Raw genomic sequence first — 17,292 nt, 5'->3', positions numbered from 1 at the left:
TTGCGCCCCCTACAGGAAGCAGGCGTAATGGATCTGGTGTGATGGTCAAATACTGTATGTCACGGCTATGAATGGTTGTAATGAACAAAATCGTGAGTATTATCTGCAAGGTGAGAGCTAAATAGTAAATCTTCTCAAGTCACAGTGACTTTGCCCAACTAATTTTGTGACTTTGGTAAAATAGAAGTTGTGCACATATTGGTAAATGGACACATAAAAATCCAACTATTTTTGTGACTTTGGAAAAACGGACACATTTAAAAATCCTAACTAACAATCCATGGATAATCATTTCATGGACACTTAATAGTGCAGTTTAATGTGGTCTATCTATTTTTGTAACTGTTAATTGCTTACAGTTCTTTATACTGTTCTGATTTGTGTATTGATCATTGCTTTATGCACTACTGTACTTTCATTTTGCTAAACTGTGACACATATCAGAGGTAAAATGACAGAGCCAGTTACTCCTTGTCTGAACTCTAAACAGCTTGAGAAGCAAACCGCCAGTCTCCAACAGGACTCTGAAAATGAATCTGAAATGGCAGAAAATCAAGAACTAGAAAGTCATTTTCAAGAATCTCAAAAAGAATCCAGTTTACCTCGCCGCTCAGAACGAACACATAAACCCACAGAGAAAATGCTCTCCCTTCAAAAAGAGGAAGCTCACAAAAGGGAAAGGAAATTTGTTTCCATGTATAACCAATGGAAAACTCAGGCCAGAGATGCACGCCAGCAGCTCAAATCAGACATTTCAGATAGCCAGTTGACTGTTATAGTCGACAATCTAGAGAAGGCAAGAAATGATGTTACGTTCATTTATGATGAAATTAGGCATCACATGGCGCCTCTCCCCGACATACGACGACAAGTTGATGCATGTATGTCGGTAACAGCAGATATTACCAAAATCATATATGAAAGGATATCAGGTGTAAATGGAGAGTTTGATGCGGATAGGGAAATAAGTCGTCTTCACACTCTGCTTGATTGTGTCCATGCTCGTTCCATTTATGGATCTACTGTTTCACGAGTGAGCCACAAATCCAGCACTCATTCTAGTCATTACTCCAGTCATCATTCTGTGACTTCATGCTTGGCAGCTAAGTGTGCAGATGCTGCAGCAGATGTGGCAGCTAAGGAAGCTATGTATGAAGTGTTACTGGAAGAAAATAGACAAAAGGAAAAGATCCAACATTTGGAAGAACAACATAAACAGGCTCTTGAAGCTCAAAAATGTGAACTAGAATGGTTACAGGCAGAGAAGGATCTAAAGGCAGCTCAGGCTAGGCTAGGGGTCTACTGCCAAGAAATGGTATGCAAAACTAGTAACTCATTCATCGCATGTGAACCAAAGAAAGAACAAGACATGAATAAACCCTCCTTCCAACAGTCATCCAGTGTCGTAGCTACAGCACCACAGACAGACATGTCTCCCCTTGCTCAGGCCTTTCAAGACAGCATGGCCCTCAATAGGCTTCCAGTGCCAGAACCTTTTGTCTTCAGTGGTGATCCAATTCAGTTCGTTGAGTGGAAAAACTCCTTTATGTCACTCATTGATCGAAGGAGTGTTTCCTTTGCTGGTGGTCCAGCTCGTAAGACCCTTGATGGTATCTTTAAAGAAATGATTCTGAAGCTTATCAAGATGCTTGGAAAAAATTGGACCATCGATACGGCCAGCCATTCATCATACAAAGGGCATTTAGAGAAAGGCTTGCAAACTGGCCAAAAATTCAACACAAGGATGCCATTGCACTGCAAGAGTTTTCTGACTTTCTGAATGCCTGTTTGGATTCCATGCCTCACGTTAACGGTCTCCAAATATTAAATGATTGTGAAGAAAATCAGAAGCTTGTGCAGAAGCTGCCAGACTGGGCAGCTTCCCATTGGAATAGACAAGTTACACATTCGCTGAATAAAAGTCTTCCTACCTTTAAGGAATTTGATAGCTTTGTGTCTATGGAAGCAGAGGTTGCCTGTAATCCAATAACCTCTTTTTATGCTCTCCATTCTTCAAAACCTGCTCCAGAGGAAAGAACCCTAAGGAATGTCAAAAGAAACAAGGCCAGTGTTTTCAGCACTCAAACAAATACAGACAATCAGAGGTTAGCAAAGCCACCCATTAAACAGATCTGCATGCTTTGTCAAGACAACAAACATCAGCTTCACAATTGCTCTGCATTCACAACAAAGCCTCTAGAAGAGCATCGGAAATTTGTCCAGGAGAAGAAACTCTGTTATGGTTGTTTAAAGCCTGGGCATAGTGCAAGAGACTGCCGCCATCGTCTCCTATGCAGCACCTGCAAAGGAAGGCACCCCACATGTCTTCATGACAATACCTATGTGAAAACTGAGACATTAGCATCCACTATGGCCCCAGCACAAGCTAATACCAGTGAGGCAGTGAAAGCCATTGCTCTCAATGTGGCTAGAGAAGAGCAGTCTATCAGCACTTCAATGATTGTGCCTGTATGGGTCTCGTCAAAGAACAGTCCAAATTCTGAAAAACTTGTCTATGCTCTACTTGACACACAGAGTGATACTACATTCATCGACCAAGAGGTGAGCAATGGCCTACAAGTAGACACTCATCCAGTGAGGCTGAAATTAACCACCATGATTGGTAAGGACACAGTTCTAAAGAGTGAAAGGGTGTCAGGGCTTCGCGTTAGAGGTTATAATTCTGCTGCTCACATTGACCTGCCTCCTGTGTACACCAAGAATTGCATACCAGTAAATCGGGCCCATATCCCTACCAGCGACACAGCCAAACGCTGGAAACATCTTGAAGCCATTGTAGATGAAATCCCACCACTGAAAGATTGTGAAGTTGGCCTTTTAATAGGCTATAACTGCTCAAGGGCCTTGGCACCAAGGAAAGTAATTGTAGGTGGGCCAGAAGAACCATATGCCGTGCAAACTGATTTAGGGTGGAGCATTGTGGGATGTACATTGCCACATCTTGACTTACCTAAAGCCAATAGTATGTGTCATCGTGTGGCTGTCAGGGAGCTTCCCCCAGTCACCCCAGCAGATGCAGTTCGAATTTTGGAGTCTGACTTTAAGGACATCAATGATGCAAGCAGGAGAGTGTCTCAGGAAGATATTCTTTTCCTGAACAAACTAAAGGAGGGCATAAGGAAAAATGTTCAAGGTCATTATGAGATGCCCTTGCCCTTTAAGGAAAGACCAATTCTGCCTTGCAATAGACAGCTTGCTATGATAAGACTAAATCATCTCAAAAGAAAGCTGTTAAGAGACGAGACGCATAAGAAACATGTCATGTTTATGAATGAGGTCATCGAGAGAGGAGATGCAGAAGAAGTAAAAAATGAAGGAATAGAAGGTGAGAAATGGTACATTCCTCATCATGGGGTTTACCACCCAAAGAAACCAGACAAATTGCGTGTGGTATTTGATTGCTCAGCATGATATGAAGGTACAAGCCTCAATGATCATCTTCTTTCTGGACCAGATTTAATTAATAACTTGATTGGCATTCTTATTCGCTTCCGCCAACACCCTATTGCACTAATGTGCGATATTAAAAAAATGTTTCATCAATTTCATGTAGACCAATCTGACAGAGACTACCTGCGATTCCTGTGGTGGAAAAATGGAGAGCTCAGTGCACAGCCCTGTGAGTTCCACATGAATGTCCATCTCTTTGGTGCCACATCCTCCCCTGGGTGTGCAAACTATGGGATGAAGCATTTAGCCAGTGAGAATAGTGACTTGTACCCCCTAGGTGCAAACTTTGTGATGAAGGACTTTTATGTTGATGATGGGATCACTTCTGTAAACAGTACAAAAAATGCTATTAGGCTTGCAAGAGAGGCACGAGAACTCTGTGCTCTGGTTGGCTTAAGACTACATAAGTTTGTATCAAATAACGAATCTGTTCTGGAAAGCATACCATCATCAGAACGTGCAAAGGATGTGAAAGAGCTGGATCTGGCTTTCGGTGACATGCCTTTGGAAAGAGCCTTAGGTATTCAATGGCACACACAGTTCGATTGTTTCAAGTTCAAGATCAAGCTCAAAACCCAGCCAGCCACTCGTCGTGGAATACTGTCAACAGTTGCTTCCTTGTATGACCCTTTAGGGTTTGTGGCGCCCTTAGTGCTCAACGGAAAACGGATTCTGCAAGAGATGTGCAGACAGGGCACAGGCTGGGATGGTCCTCTGGAAGATGAGCTTTAGCCAAGGTGGGAACGCTTGAAAGGTGATTTGAACAACTTGGACAAGATTGACATACCCCGTAGCTATGCACCCGCTAGCTTTGGAAAAATTGTCAGAGTAGAGTTGCATCATTTCTCGGATGCAAGTAGCAGTGGCTATGGTCAGTGCTCATACCTAAGACTCAGTAATGAAGACGGAGATGTTCACTGTGCCTTAGTCATCAGGAAATCAAGAGTGACTCCCACGAAACTTACAACGATTCCTAGGTTAGAGCTCACAGCCGCAGTTTTATCTGTAAAGGTCAGCAATGTGCTGAAAGAGGAGCTTGGATATGCTAATGTTCAAGAATTCTTCTGGACTGACTCCAAGGTAGTGCTAGGGTATATAAATAATGAAGCACGGCGATTCCATACATTTGTAGCTAACAGGGTGCAAAAGATTCACCTCAGCACAACCCCTCAGCAATGGAGATATGTCCCTACTACTGAAAACCCGGCAGACCATGCTTCAAGGGGGTTAACTGTCAGTGAACTGCTGTCCTCCAACTGGTTCACAGGACCCAAGTTTTTGTGGGAGAAAGACATGCTCCTTTCATCAGATGTAATCCCAGAGCTACCCATCGGAGACCCAGAAATCAAAGTGGTTCATACCCTAAACACGGAAGCTGCAGAGCACCTAAGCATGATAGATCGCTTGTCCAACTTTTCTTCTTGGTCGAAAGCTATACAAGCAGTTGCACGAATCCTCAGACGAATCAACAAAGACAAAACTAACAGCTTAACTACTGTGACTGAACATGAAAATGCACAACGTGTCATAATCAAGGCTCTGCAGGGACAGGTCTATCAAAGTGAGCTGAAGAGAATAAGCAAAGGAACCTCTCTGCCATCTTATCATGAATTGCACTCTCTTGATGCCTTTCTAGATACGGATGGTGTGCTCAAGGTGGGAGGGAGACTTCGTGACTCCTCCCTTCCTAATTCATTCAAACACCCTGCAATTCTTCCTAAAAACCACCCCATCACAAAAATGATCATTTCTCACTACCATGAAAAGGTCCACCATCAAGGCAAAGGTTTTACAATAAATGAGATTAGATCTAATGGCTTTTGGATTCCAGGCATCAATAGGACTGTAGTATCGTTTGTTCACAAGTGCATTACCTGTAGGAAGCAAAGAAGACCTATAGAGGAGCAGAAAATGGCAGATCTTCCACCAGAGCGGTGTGAACCATCACCACCATTTACTTATTGTGGAATGGACTGTTTTGGTCCCTTTCTGACAAAGCAAAATCGGAGCATCCACAAAAGGTATGGTCTCCTATTTACCTGTTTCTGCTCTCGTGCTGTTCACCTAGAAATGCTTACAGACATGTCAACAGATGCTTTTATCAATGGTCTGCGCTGTTTTATTGCCATAAGAGGAACAGTACGTCAGATCAAGTCTGATCAAGGAAGCAATTTCGTGGGGGCCAAAAATGAACTGAAGAAAGCTCTGAATGAAATTGACACAGAAAGACTGGCTGCTTTTCTTGCACAGGAGCAGTGTGACTTCTCTATGAATGCACCCCACTCAAGTCATGCTGGTGGAGTATGGGAGCGGCAGATCAGGACGATAAGAGCTGTCCTAAATAATACACTTTCACTCTCCTCAGGTAGACTGGATGACTCTTCTTTACGGGCATTCTTTTGTGAGGCAATGGCAATTGTAAACAGTCACCCCTTAACTGTTGACAACCACAGTGATCCAAATAGCTTGGAGCCCCTCACTCCTAATCACTTGCTTACCTTAAAGCGCACTACACCTCTGCCTCCACCAGGCACATTCGTCAAGGAAGATGTGTATGCACGGAAAAGGTGGCGACATGTTCAATACCTGATAGAGCAGTTTTGGTGTCGCTGGCGAAAAGAATATCTTGCAAACATTGCAACTAGGCAGCGCTGGCATGTACCAAGAAGGAATTTGCAGATTGGCGACATAGTGTTGGTGAAAGATGACAACTTGCCAAGAAATGAGTGGCGACTGGGTAGGATCTTGGAAACCACTATTGACAAGATGGGCTAGTAAGGAGAGTTAAAATACAACTTGGTGATCGGACATTAAGTAAAAACGGTGAGCGCCTCAGCACGCCATCTATAGTTGAGCGCCCCATTCAGAAGCTTGTACAGGGTTCCCGCGGGTCCTTAAAAAGTCTTAAAATGTCTTAAATTTAAATATCATTAATTAAGGTCTTATATTGTCTTAAATTTACCGTAAATTTGCTGTAGGTATAACATTTTCGGATGGTGAGTTTAATGCCGATGGGAAAAACACAGTGGTAAAGCATCTAATAGTGTGTATTTGATTGATTAACTTTGTACAAAGAAGGTGTAGAAAATGAGAGCCCCCGCGCATAAGCATTTTACGGTACGTTTGCGACAGACGCCTGACGTCGGGCGGCGTGACATTTCGCGGTTGTCGAGGTGAGCGGTGATGTATGTAAAGATGGGAAAGTGCAAATTTAACGACAAATGGATGGAAAAGGATGTATTTAGGATGTGGCTGGCACCAGCCAAAAACAAAAATGAGGCAATGTGCAAATTCTGCAAAAAAACTTTTTCTTTAGGCACCATGGGGGTCAAAGCCGTCGAGTCGCACATGAAGGGAGGAAAGCACCTGCAGTATATGGCCGCAGCTAATAGCAAGCCCGGGCTAATCCCTGCATTGTTTGCAGCTCCACCTAATGTTGCAAGTTCAGACGCCACCTCTCAGTCGACTATTAAAAGCTTTGTTTCACCGCCAGAGACCCAGAAGGCAGAGGTAATGTGGGTTCTCCATACCGTAATGAGGCACAATTCATTTAAATCTAATGAGGAGATAAGTGAAGTCTTTGCTGCCATGTTCCCCGATTCCCAGCTTGCAAAGTCATTCAGCTGTGGTGAAAATAAAACTGCATATATCGCCAAATATGGCATTGCTTCGTTCATCAAGAAGGAGCTATCGCGCAGCGTTAGTGAGAAGCCGTATGTTATCATGTTTGACGAAAGCATGAATAAAACGACAAAGAATAAACAAATGGACCTTCATTTGCGGTTCTGGACTACTGATGATGAGACGGGCACACACCATGTCATCTCCCGCTACTATAGGTCGGAGTTTATGGGTCACTCGAGAGCCGAGGACATGTTGGGACATTTCAGTGTAAGTAACTTTACGACTGTGTTTGAAATTGTATACCATTGTTCTATTCGCAACACGTTAGCTCAGAGTTTAAGGGGTGTAACTGTTGGTAGATTTTGTTGAAATATGGCGTTTTGTGATTTTTTTTGGGTTGTTCAGACTGTTGGGCAAATCTAGCTAACAGCTGGTAACGTCGGCTGTCACTTGTTGCTATAGCAACTGTAAACATTCACCTAAGAGCTATAAAGAGTTCATTTGCAAAAATCTCCATTTTTATTATTAAATATGTATTTTTTTATTGATAGTGCGTTCAATGCACAATAACACATGACTTATGAATTAAATTGAATTTGAAAAACCTTGTTTTTTTGCGAATCTGCAAAGCACAATAAAAAGCAAGCTTTTTCATCAATAACAAATGGATTTTATCTGTTTTGCAAATTAACTCTTTAAGATGCAGAATCAAGCCATGTTGTAAGTACAGAATAGAATTGTTGTATTTTAGCACAGAATACATGATTTTACCAGTTAGTGAACCTGTAGAAATAATAATACACACACAATTATTTTAATGTGTATGATGTATGACTGTATGTATATATAAGCAAGAAATCGTTAAAATAACAAATAGTAGCAAAAAAATACTTGTGATTATCACAATTAAGATGTCAGGTGTTTTGATGGATGTTTTTTGATCTCTGCTATATAAGCTGTTATTTTTATTATTATTATTATTATTATTAGTAGTAGTAGTAGTAGTAGTAGTAGTAGTAGTATCATCCTTACACTAATGGAACCATTTTTTAATCTAATGTGGATTACCTGGCACATTGAATTTATAACCCCTTCCACCCCTTATATGTGCAGGAAGGTACAAAAGAGCTGAATCTGAACAACATGCTCTCACTCTCGATGGATGGGCCCAGTGTTAATTGGAGGTTTGTTGAACTCTTACAAGAGGAACACAGAGAGCAGTGTGGTGGAGCCCAACTACAAATAATTGGAAGTTGTGGCCTTCACACAATGCACAACTCATTCAAGAACGGCTTCACGGTTTGGCAAGTTGAAAAAGTTCTGAAAGCCCTGCACTACCTGTTTCATTATGCACCTGCAAGGAGGGAAGACTTTGTGTTATTGACCAAGTGTGATAGATTTCCTCTGCCATTTTGTGGACATCGCTGGCTGGAAAACCTTCCAGCAGTTGAGAGAGCCATTGAAATTTGGCCATATATTGTCTCCTATGTGGATCAGGTCAAAGCCAAGAAGCTCCCCAATCCAAGGTCATCATCGTATGACACCATCGCAGAAGCACGGATGGATCCCATTATCCTGGCAAAGTTGCACTTCTTCATGAGTATCTCAAGAACTTTTCAGCCATTTCTCACCAAGTACCAGACAGATGCCCCGATGATTCCCTTCTTAGGCAGAGATTTGGAGGATCTAATCAGGGTAGGCCTAATGACAGCTGAAAATGTATTAAAGGTTTAGTCATTTAAGCATCGTTACTTACAGAGGATATGAAAGATAAAACAAAGTAATGCATTTTCAGCATGTTGATGTTTGTAGAATATATTGTAAATACAGTAATACTTATTCAGATTTTGATTATAATAATAATTACTATGCCTGTGCTATTCTGTTTTCAGAGCCTTCTCAGGCGGTTTATAAAGCGAGATGTTCAGGTTGATGTTTCCCCAGTAAATCTGGTCAAGCTTGATGTGACAGACCAAAAATTTTGGGTCAGTCCAAAGCAAGTGGACATTGGCTTGGGAGCCACAGCTGCCCTCAAGGTACCATTTATTATCTTGGATGACTTCAACAATGTGCTACATCAGCTGCAAGTAATTTGACTACTTAAGTATTTATTCTAAAACAACCAATAGATTAGATTAAGATTAGACATCAAGCAGTTGACTTATTCACAGGATTTGTAAAATGTTGTGTAGTGTAAGTTACACATAGGGAGAGTTTATTTGATGTTTCAGGTGACACATGACTTTTGTGCATTTGTCAGGGCATGTCAGGCAGTCAGGGTGGAAGTGAGCGTGATGTGTTACAGTTCATGCGAGACAGCCAGAGTGCTCTGTCAAAAATTTGTCAGAACATTCTATTGAAGTGCCCACTGAAGTACCCCACTGTCCGAAATATGCTGTGCCTGGACCCCCAAAAGATGCACACTGAACCAGACATGTGCTTGAAAAAAATGAAGGCCCTCGTCATGAAATTTGTGCAGGACAAGAAGTTGTCAGGAGGAGTCACAGCGGGTAACATCTGTAGACATATTAGAAATAAGAACAGTTACCTATGGTTTAGCAAAGGGAGTCTTTAGGCACCTTCTTTAAACCAGTGGTTTTAAAAGTGAACTCCAGGGGAATCATTTATTCTCACTATAATTCCATCAATAAATCACACAGTGTTAATGTTATTGCATCTCTCCCTTCAATGTCGTTGACTAAGACAATATCTTATTTCAGTAAATAGCCATATTTTATACTAGCCTATTACTTGCATCTTTTTAGTTGTATTTTATTTTATTGGAAATATAGCCTAGTAGGAGTTGTAACACATGTCTGTAGGCCTAATACATGTTCTTGGACTTAGTTCAAATATAGTTGGAAATCTGAGATTCATTTTCCAGAGTATATTGAATATAAATCTCTTGTGATTTCCACAAAATATAATTTTAACTGGAAAATATACAAATGTGTTTGTCTTTATGTAAATGCAGGTGATAAGATTGCACAACAGTTTCAGAAGTTCCTGTTTAATGAGGCCAGAGGAGAGGAATTCATGGTCTTCAGTGCATTGGATGGGACATTGCGAGTTGACAGCTTCCTGCATAAGGCCATGAATGGATATGCAGAACTTTGGAGCTTTGTGGAAAAGCTACTGCTTCTGTCCCATGGACAAGCCACTGTGGAGCGTGGATTCTCCATAAACAAGGAGGTGGAGATGTGCAATATGAACGAGGACACTATAGTCTCACAGAGACTGATCTGCGACTATGTGAGGATGTGTGGTGGAGTGGTCAAAGTGCCACTAACTAAAGAGCTGCTAAATGAATGTGCAACTTCACGCAACCGGTATAGGATCTTCTTGGAAGATGAGAGGAAGAAAAAGGAAAAGGCAAAACAGATGAACAAGAGAAAAGGGGCTGAAAATGAGCTTGAACAGCTACGCAAGAAATGAAGAACAATCTTAACTGTGTGTGACACTCTAGAGAAGGAGGCAGATAGCCTTGCAGAGAAGGCTGAGAATACAGCTGGGACCAAGATGGCAGAGCTCATCACTAAATCCAACTCCATGAAAAAAAGATGCAAGGACAAGAGAGGGGAGTTGATGGACCAAGACCATGAAATTGAGAAGAGAGTGGCAGAGCTACGCTACATGTCTTGAAGAGAATTTTGACCTCTTGAATTTGACCTGTTCATTGGTTTCTCTCTAAGATTCATGTGATAACATTTTGTGTTGTTTTGCAAACAAGCTGTTTTGAGGACTTTTTTTTAGCTTATATTTACAACGCAGTATGCGTTACGTGTTATTTTATAATTCTGTATGGTTTCTACATGCAAGTCAGTGTGTTGTTTAATGTAATGCAGCTTATGTATCTTATGCTGGCTCTGTTCTGCATCACAATGGAACAAAATTGAAAAGATTGTTGATAACAATTAAGTTAAGTTTTGATTTCCAATGTGGGAGACAATAAATTGAATATTTTCTACCAAATAATTTTTTATGACATTTTTGGGTCTTAAATTATATGTATTGAGGTCTTAAAATGTCTTAAAAAGCCTTAAATTGTACTTTTAAAATGGTGCAAGAACCCTGGGGAAGTTAAAACATGGCAAAGGGCAAGACATATTTTGCTGGGGTTGAACGTGATAATGTTGATAGCTTTGTGGAGCGCCAGTTTGGTGTAGGGAGGGGGTTTATCAATCAACCCAGAGAAACCAGCACACCAGGGCCTAGAGCTGTAACATTAGGAACCCCAATAATTTCTTCCACCCGTTATGCAGATCATGCTATGACAAGCCTGGTTGAACGGAACCCGGACAGATATACTAATCACACAGATAGCTGAAAAGCTAGGCAAATCCATTACAGCTCAGTTACAATCTGATAGGAGTACGCATAGCACTAGATGTCCTGGTCAGTCTTCAGAGATGACCTTGTCTAATGTCAAACTTGTCATGCAACCAGATGCGAAGGAGCCTCCCATATTTAGGGGCGATGGCTCAGATAAGTTTACAGTACAAGAATGGGAAAATTTTTGGGACTTTATATTTAAGGAAAAGGGCTGTTCCAAGTCATGAGCAATCACAAGAAATTTTGGATAGGTTAATGGGCAAAGCAGGGGATGTAGTCAAAATAAAGCTGCGTAATAACACATCAGTTGACCATACTAATAACCCAAATGTGATTTTTGATATTCTGAAACAACATTTTAGCGAACTCACGTACTCGAGCATGCCTTTAGCCGACTTTTATAATACATTGCCACTGCTAGGTGAGGATGCCATGGAATACTGGATAAGGCTCAACAAGACCATGGATGTTGCACATGAATGTCTGAAAAGGCAAGGCCGCTGCATTGGTGACCCAAGCCACGAGGTCAGTATGATGTTCATCAAACACTGTCCAGACGAGTCTCTTGCAGGTGTCTAAGTTCAAGTCTGCAGAGAAATGGTCAGCCTGTGAAATCCAAGAGAGACTTGATGACCACATGCAAGAAAAGAAAACTCGAGCAGCAGTCAGACTTCAAAGACCAATGCACAATCGAGCGTAAGATCCATACTCAATGCCCTGTTGATGATGTGCATGCTTTAAACACATCCAAGCCAACTCCATTGACTCCAGCCCATGGCAGTACAGAAAATGACTGCATGAGAAGCTTAGTTTCTTTGTTAGATCGACTGGTCACACAGCAGACACAAGGCTTAGCAGACCCAAATACCAGAGCAGCAGTTCCTCAGTCTTTCCGGAGGATGTGCAGGGTCTGTGGGACTGGTGAACATTCTACAATGTTTCATTGCAGACAGGAGGGCCGATGTCTGAAATGTTTGGCTCCTGGTCACTGGAAGAGGGATTGTCCCGAACAGACTAACCAGCAACGCTCTCAGCCTCACAACAGTAATGCCAGTCAGAACCAGCAGTTAAACTAGATCACTCACACCTGGAGAAGGGTGGTGTGAGTGCTAGGAATGAATCCCTCATGGCACATTTATATAAAGAGAGTTGTGCCAGTGTCCCCAAGGACAAGCAACGCAAAGGGTGAAAGCTTTCAGCGAGTTGTTCTATACTCCAGTTCTTGTCAATCACCAAGTACAGCTTAAAGGGATGCTAGATTCAGGTTCAATGGCATGTACCATCAGTGACCATGCAGAGGAGAAACTTCGTGCTGCCGGTGTTTTACCTGAGAAGCAATATTCCAAAGAAAACATTGTCTTAATTGGTTGTGGTGGTTTGCAAACACAGCCAGATGGCTTTTATGACTTGGAGATCAAGCTTTATGATACATGGTGCGTCGTACCATCGTTAGTTGTTCCTGGTCAATATGATGACATGATTCTGGGTTCGAACATCATTAAACATGGAATTCATGACCTAAAGACCGACAGTGAATACTGGAACATAGCATCGAGGCATGAACATCAGTCCAACCCCGGCATCGAGCAGTTCTTGTCAATGTTTACAGGTGTTGAGCGTTGGAGAGGAAGCAGTCTTCCTGATAAAGTGGGCACTGTCAAGCTAACTCAAGCGGTCACACTTCTCCCCAAGCATGAACACTTAGTCTGGGGCAAACTACCAGCCAATGTACCCTTATCACCAGGGAGCACCGTTATTGTAGAGCCAACGGATTCCAAAGTCAAACCGCGAGGTGTTCTCATTGGTCGACTTGTCACATCCTTGTGGGGAGATAGGTGGGTGCCCATGACAATTGTAAATCCATCTGACAAAGCAATCACACTGAAAAGAAACAGCAAGTTAGCTGATGTTTCACCTTGTTTGGCAGTTGAGGACCTAGATGTGTTCCAGGGCTTACACCTCATTTCAGAAGAACAGCAACCTGACAATTCTGTGGGTGGTTGTATTGCTGATCAAGACAAAAGCTTGTTGGAGTTGGGACTTGGAGACATTAATATTGATTCATGCCCAGTAAGCCATGCCTGTAAAACGAAACTGATTCAACTTTTGATTGAATATCAAGATATTTTCTCCAAACACTCACTGGATTGTGGTGAAACTAAGGGCCACACACACCGCATCCGTCTCACTGATGAACGCCCTTTTCGTTTACCATACCGGAGAGTGCCTCCAGCCTATTATCAAAAACTGAGGCAAGCTCTAACTGACATGGAGGAAAAAGGAATTATCAGGAAATCTTCAAGCGAGTATGCGTCCCCACTGGTGATGGTGTGGAAGAAGGATGGTGGGTTACGTATTTGCACAGATTTCAGATGGCTAAATGCCAGAACGCTAAAAGACGCACATCCTTTGCCGCATCAGTCTGACTGTCTGGCCGCCTTGGGTGGAAGCTTGCTGTTCAGCACAATGGACCTCACATCAGGGTTTTACAATATTCCAATGCACGAAGATGACAAAAAGTACACTGCTTTCACGACTCCTCTTGGATTATACGAGTATAATCGTATGCCACAGGGACTCTGTAATAGTCCAGCGTCTTTCATGAGGATGATGCTTGGGATATTTGGCGATATGAATTTCACAAAACTCTTGTGTTATCTTGACGACCTTCTTGTCTTTGCGTCATCAGAGAGTGAAGCTCTGTCCCGGTTGCGAGCAGTGTTCCAGAGGCTGCGAGAGAACGGCTTAAAGTTGGCCCCTAAAAAATGCCATCTGCTACAAAGGCAAGTCAGGTTCCTCGGCCATGTCATTGGTGGTGGTGGTGTGTCAGTTGACCCTGCCAAGGTGGAGGTCATTACAGCCATGAGGGTACAGAACCTTATGGAGGATGATGGAGCTACACCCTCCGTTAAAAGGATCAAATCATTTCTTGGCATGGTGTTTTATTACCAGCATTTCATACCCAACTGTTCCTCTGTCGCAAAACCCCTGTTTGCACTTACTGCTGGGCAGAAAAGAAGAGGGAAGGTGGCTAAAGACAGAAAGTCTCAGGGCGGTACAGAAAACGTACCCCTACAGATTGGACAGACGACTGTCAGCTCGCTTTTAACCAGTTGAAGACTATGCTGCTGGAATGTGTTGTGCTTGCACATCCTGATTTTGATGAGCCATTTATCTTGTCGGTTGATGCATCCTTGGATGGTCTTGGGGCTGTGCTTTCTCAAGTGCCCAAGGGAGAATCCAAAGCAAGACCTGTAGCTTTTGCAAGCAAGACTCTCAGTGCATCACAGCGAAAGTACCCAGCTCACAGACTTGAGTTTATGGCCTTGAAATGGAGCATCTGTGAGAAGTTCAGCCACTGGTTGAAGGGCCATAGTTTTACAGTCTGGACAGATAATAATCCACTTACTTACCTCATGACAAAGCCAAAGCTCGATGCATGTGAGTTGCGCTGGGTTTCGAAGCTTGCATCTTTCACCTTTGATCTTAAACATCTACCTGGGAAAGTGAATGTCGTGGCTGATGCTTTGAGTCACGATCCCTTTGCTAAACCCATTGGGCAGAGGTTACTTGAAGAACCATACCCTACACTCATTCAGCAGTCCAATGTGGTAGAGGAGGATTCTGTGCAGGATGTTTTTAGAGCCAGCTGTCAGTCTCAAATGTTCAGATCAGCAAACCATACACCACCCAGAACTCAGTATAATGCAGCTGAGATCAGAGCTCTCTGCCAGACCCATTGTGATTGGGCTGATGCGGTGGAAGTTAGAGCAGTTAACTTAGCCCAGCATGTTCAACAACTGTCAAGCAGCCAAGAAACAGTACCCATAATTTCTATGGAGGAGCTTAAATTAAGTCAAGAGCAGGATCCAGTCATCTCCAAAGTATTGCCATTTGTCATTGCTAAGAGGCGACCATCTAGGCGAGACAGACAAGGTGCTGATTCTAAGGTCCTCAGGCTGTTCAAGCAATGGGACAAGCTGCATGTTAGTGATGGTGTTTTGTATAGAGTGACAAAAGATTTTTCAACCAAGCAGAAACGATTCCAGTATGTGCTACCAAAGAGTCTTAAGGACAGAGCGTTGTCCGGCATCCATGATCTGGCAGGCCATCAGGGTCAAGACCGTACCTTATCACTTGCAAGACAGCGCTTTTATTGGCCTGATATGGAGAAGGATATCAGAGAACATTTCAAGTGTTGTCAAAGGTGTGTATTTGGAAAGTCGCCTGAACCAGCTGCACGTGCGCCATTGGAGAGTATCAAAACTTCTGCCCCAATGGAGTTAGTATGTATAGATTTTTGGTCAGCGGAAGATAGCAAACAGCGAACAGTGGATGTTCTTGTGGTTACTGACCACTTTACAAAACTAGCTCATGCATTCCCTTGTGCCAACCAGACATCAAAGCAGGTCGCTAAGAAACTTTGGGATAACATATTCTGCATATATGGGTTTCCAGAGCGGATACATTCTGACCAAGGCGCAAATTTCGAGAGCAAATTGATAGCAGAGCTTCTACATTTAGCTAGCGTTGAAAAATCCCACACAACAGCTTACCATCCTATGGGCAATGGGTGCACAGAGCAATTCAATCGCACGTTAGGCAACATGCTCCGTACTCTGCCCCTCAAGGCAAAAGACAAATGGCCACAACAAATCCAGACCCTCACCTTTGCCTATAATGCTACAGTTCATGAGACCACGCACCTTTCTTCCTTATGTTTGGGCGTGTCCCTAGGCTGCCGGTGGACCTCATGTTCAAGCAAGTTTTGAATAGTCCTGAAGTTGCTGATTACAATTCGTATGCCAAGTCACTGGTTTCTGGTCTTAAGAGTGCTATGGAGATTGCTCAGAAGCATTCATCTGCTGAACAGCTACGTCAGGCCCAGCATTACAACAGGCGCATCAAGGGCACCTTTCTGTCTGTGGGGGATCGTGTGCTGGTAGCAAACAAGGGAGAACGAGGCAAGAGAAAGTTGGCAGACAAATGGGAGGATGGACTTTACACTGTTGTTAGTGCAGACCCTAAAATTCATGTCTACAAAATACAGGATGTAACAGGACGTACAAGAGTTGTTCACCGGAACCTGTTGATGGAGGTTAACTTCTTACCAGTTCCTGAGCTGTATGAGTATGAAGATGCTGATGAGTCTGACCAATCACTGCTTAGTACAGAATCTGGTCTAGAGGACTATGACAGTGAAGAAAAGACGGCTTCAGTTTCTGGAGTAGTAGCTCAGGATAATGTGCAGAGCCTGTCAGAATCTAGTGATTCAACACCTTCTTCACCTGAAGCTTCACTCAAGTCTGATATGACTGATTCAGAAAAGCCTGACCCTTGCTCTGAAAATACTGAATCTGATTTAGCTTTACCAGATTCAGATATTCCACACACACTACAGGATACTTCGTCTTTCACTGGCTCGAACACACCTGCTGAGGTTGATAATCGTGTTAGAACACGTGCAGGGAGATTAGTGAAAACAGTGAATAGATTAATAGAATCAATGGTTCAGAGACAACTTCTGAGAGGTCCAAATACTCCATTTAGGAATAGTTCTTAAATATTTCTCGTTTTGAGATTTAACTCATGTGAAGTTTTATTTTGTTTGCACTATGATGGTGTCTGTTTGACAAGTCTATGAGGACCAAGTATTGTGTGTCGTAATAAGGCGTCACATTGCTCTAAGAAAATTTAGAGGCCTGATCAACCTCTTTCTTTTCTAAACCTTGAATCTGAGGTAGCTTTTAAGTTGACTAGGTAAACTAGGTATTACCGTTCACTTGTTCCAGAATGTGTCAGTATAGCACACTAAGCCTCTTTATAACCGTAGAAGTTCATCCGATCAGGATGTTGGTGAATTTT

At 42.6% G+C, this 17,292-nt stretch overlaps 1 protein-coding gene across 2 annotated transcripts; it reads left to right on the top strand.

The window, feature by feature from the left end:
• Positions 1–6,439: 6,439 nt before the first annotated feature.
• Positions 6,440–10,978, top strand: LOC134326702 (uncharacterized). Of its 2 annotated transcripts, XM_063008881.1 has the most exons (4): positions 6,440–7,362; positions 8,209–8,790; positions 8,988–9,131; positions 10,070–10,978. In XM_063008881.1, the coding sequence occupies exons 1-4, from the start codon at positions 6,655–6,657 to the stop codon at positions 10,190–10,192; spliced, it is 1,557 nt and encodes a 518-aa protein (XP_062864951.1). In that variant the 5' UTR covers positions 6,440–6,654; the 3' UTR covers positions 10,193–10,978. The 2 variants fall into 2 exon arrangements, with proteins under 2 accessions (XP_062864951.1, XP_062864952.1); XM_063008882.1 differs by lacking the exons at positions 6,440–7,362; positions 8,209–8,790; positions 8,988–9,131 and adding an exon at positions 9,362–9,605.
• Positions 10,979–17,292: the final 6,314 nt, after the last annotated feature.

This window comes from Trichomycterus rosablanca, chromosome 14 (assembly GCF_030014385.1).
Source record: "Trichomycterus rosablanca isolate fTriRos1 chromosome 14, fTriRos1.hap1, whole genome shotgun sequence".
In the NCBI taxonomy this organism is placed as follows: domain Eukaryota; kingdom Metazoa; phylum Chordata; class Actinopteri; order Siluriformes; family Trichomycteridae; genus Trichomycterus; species Trichomycterus rosablanca.
The sequence above is the reverse complement of the archived record's forward strand: the minus strand, read 5'-3'. Positions and strand labels throughout refer to the sequence as shown.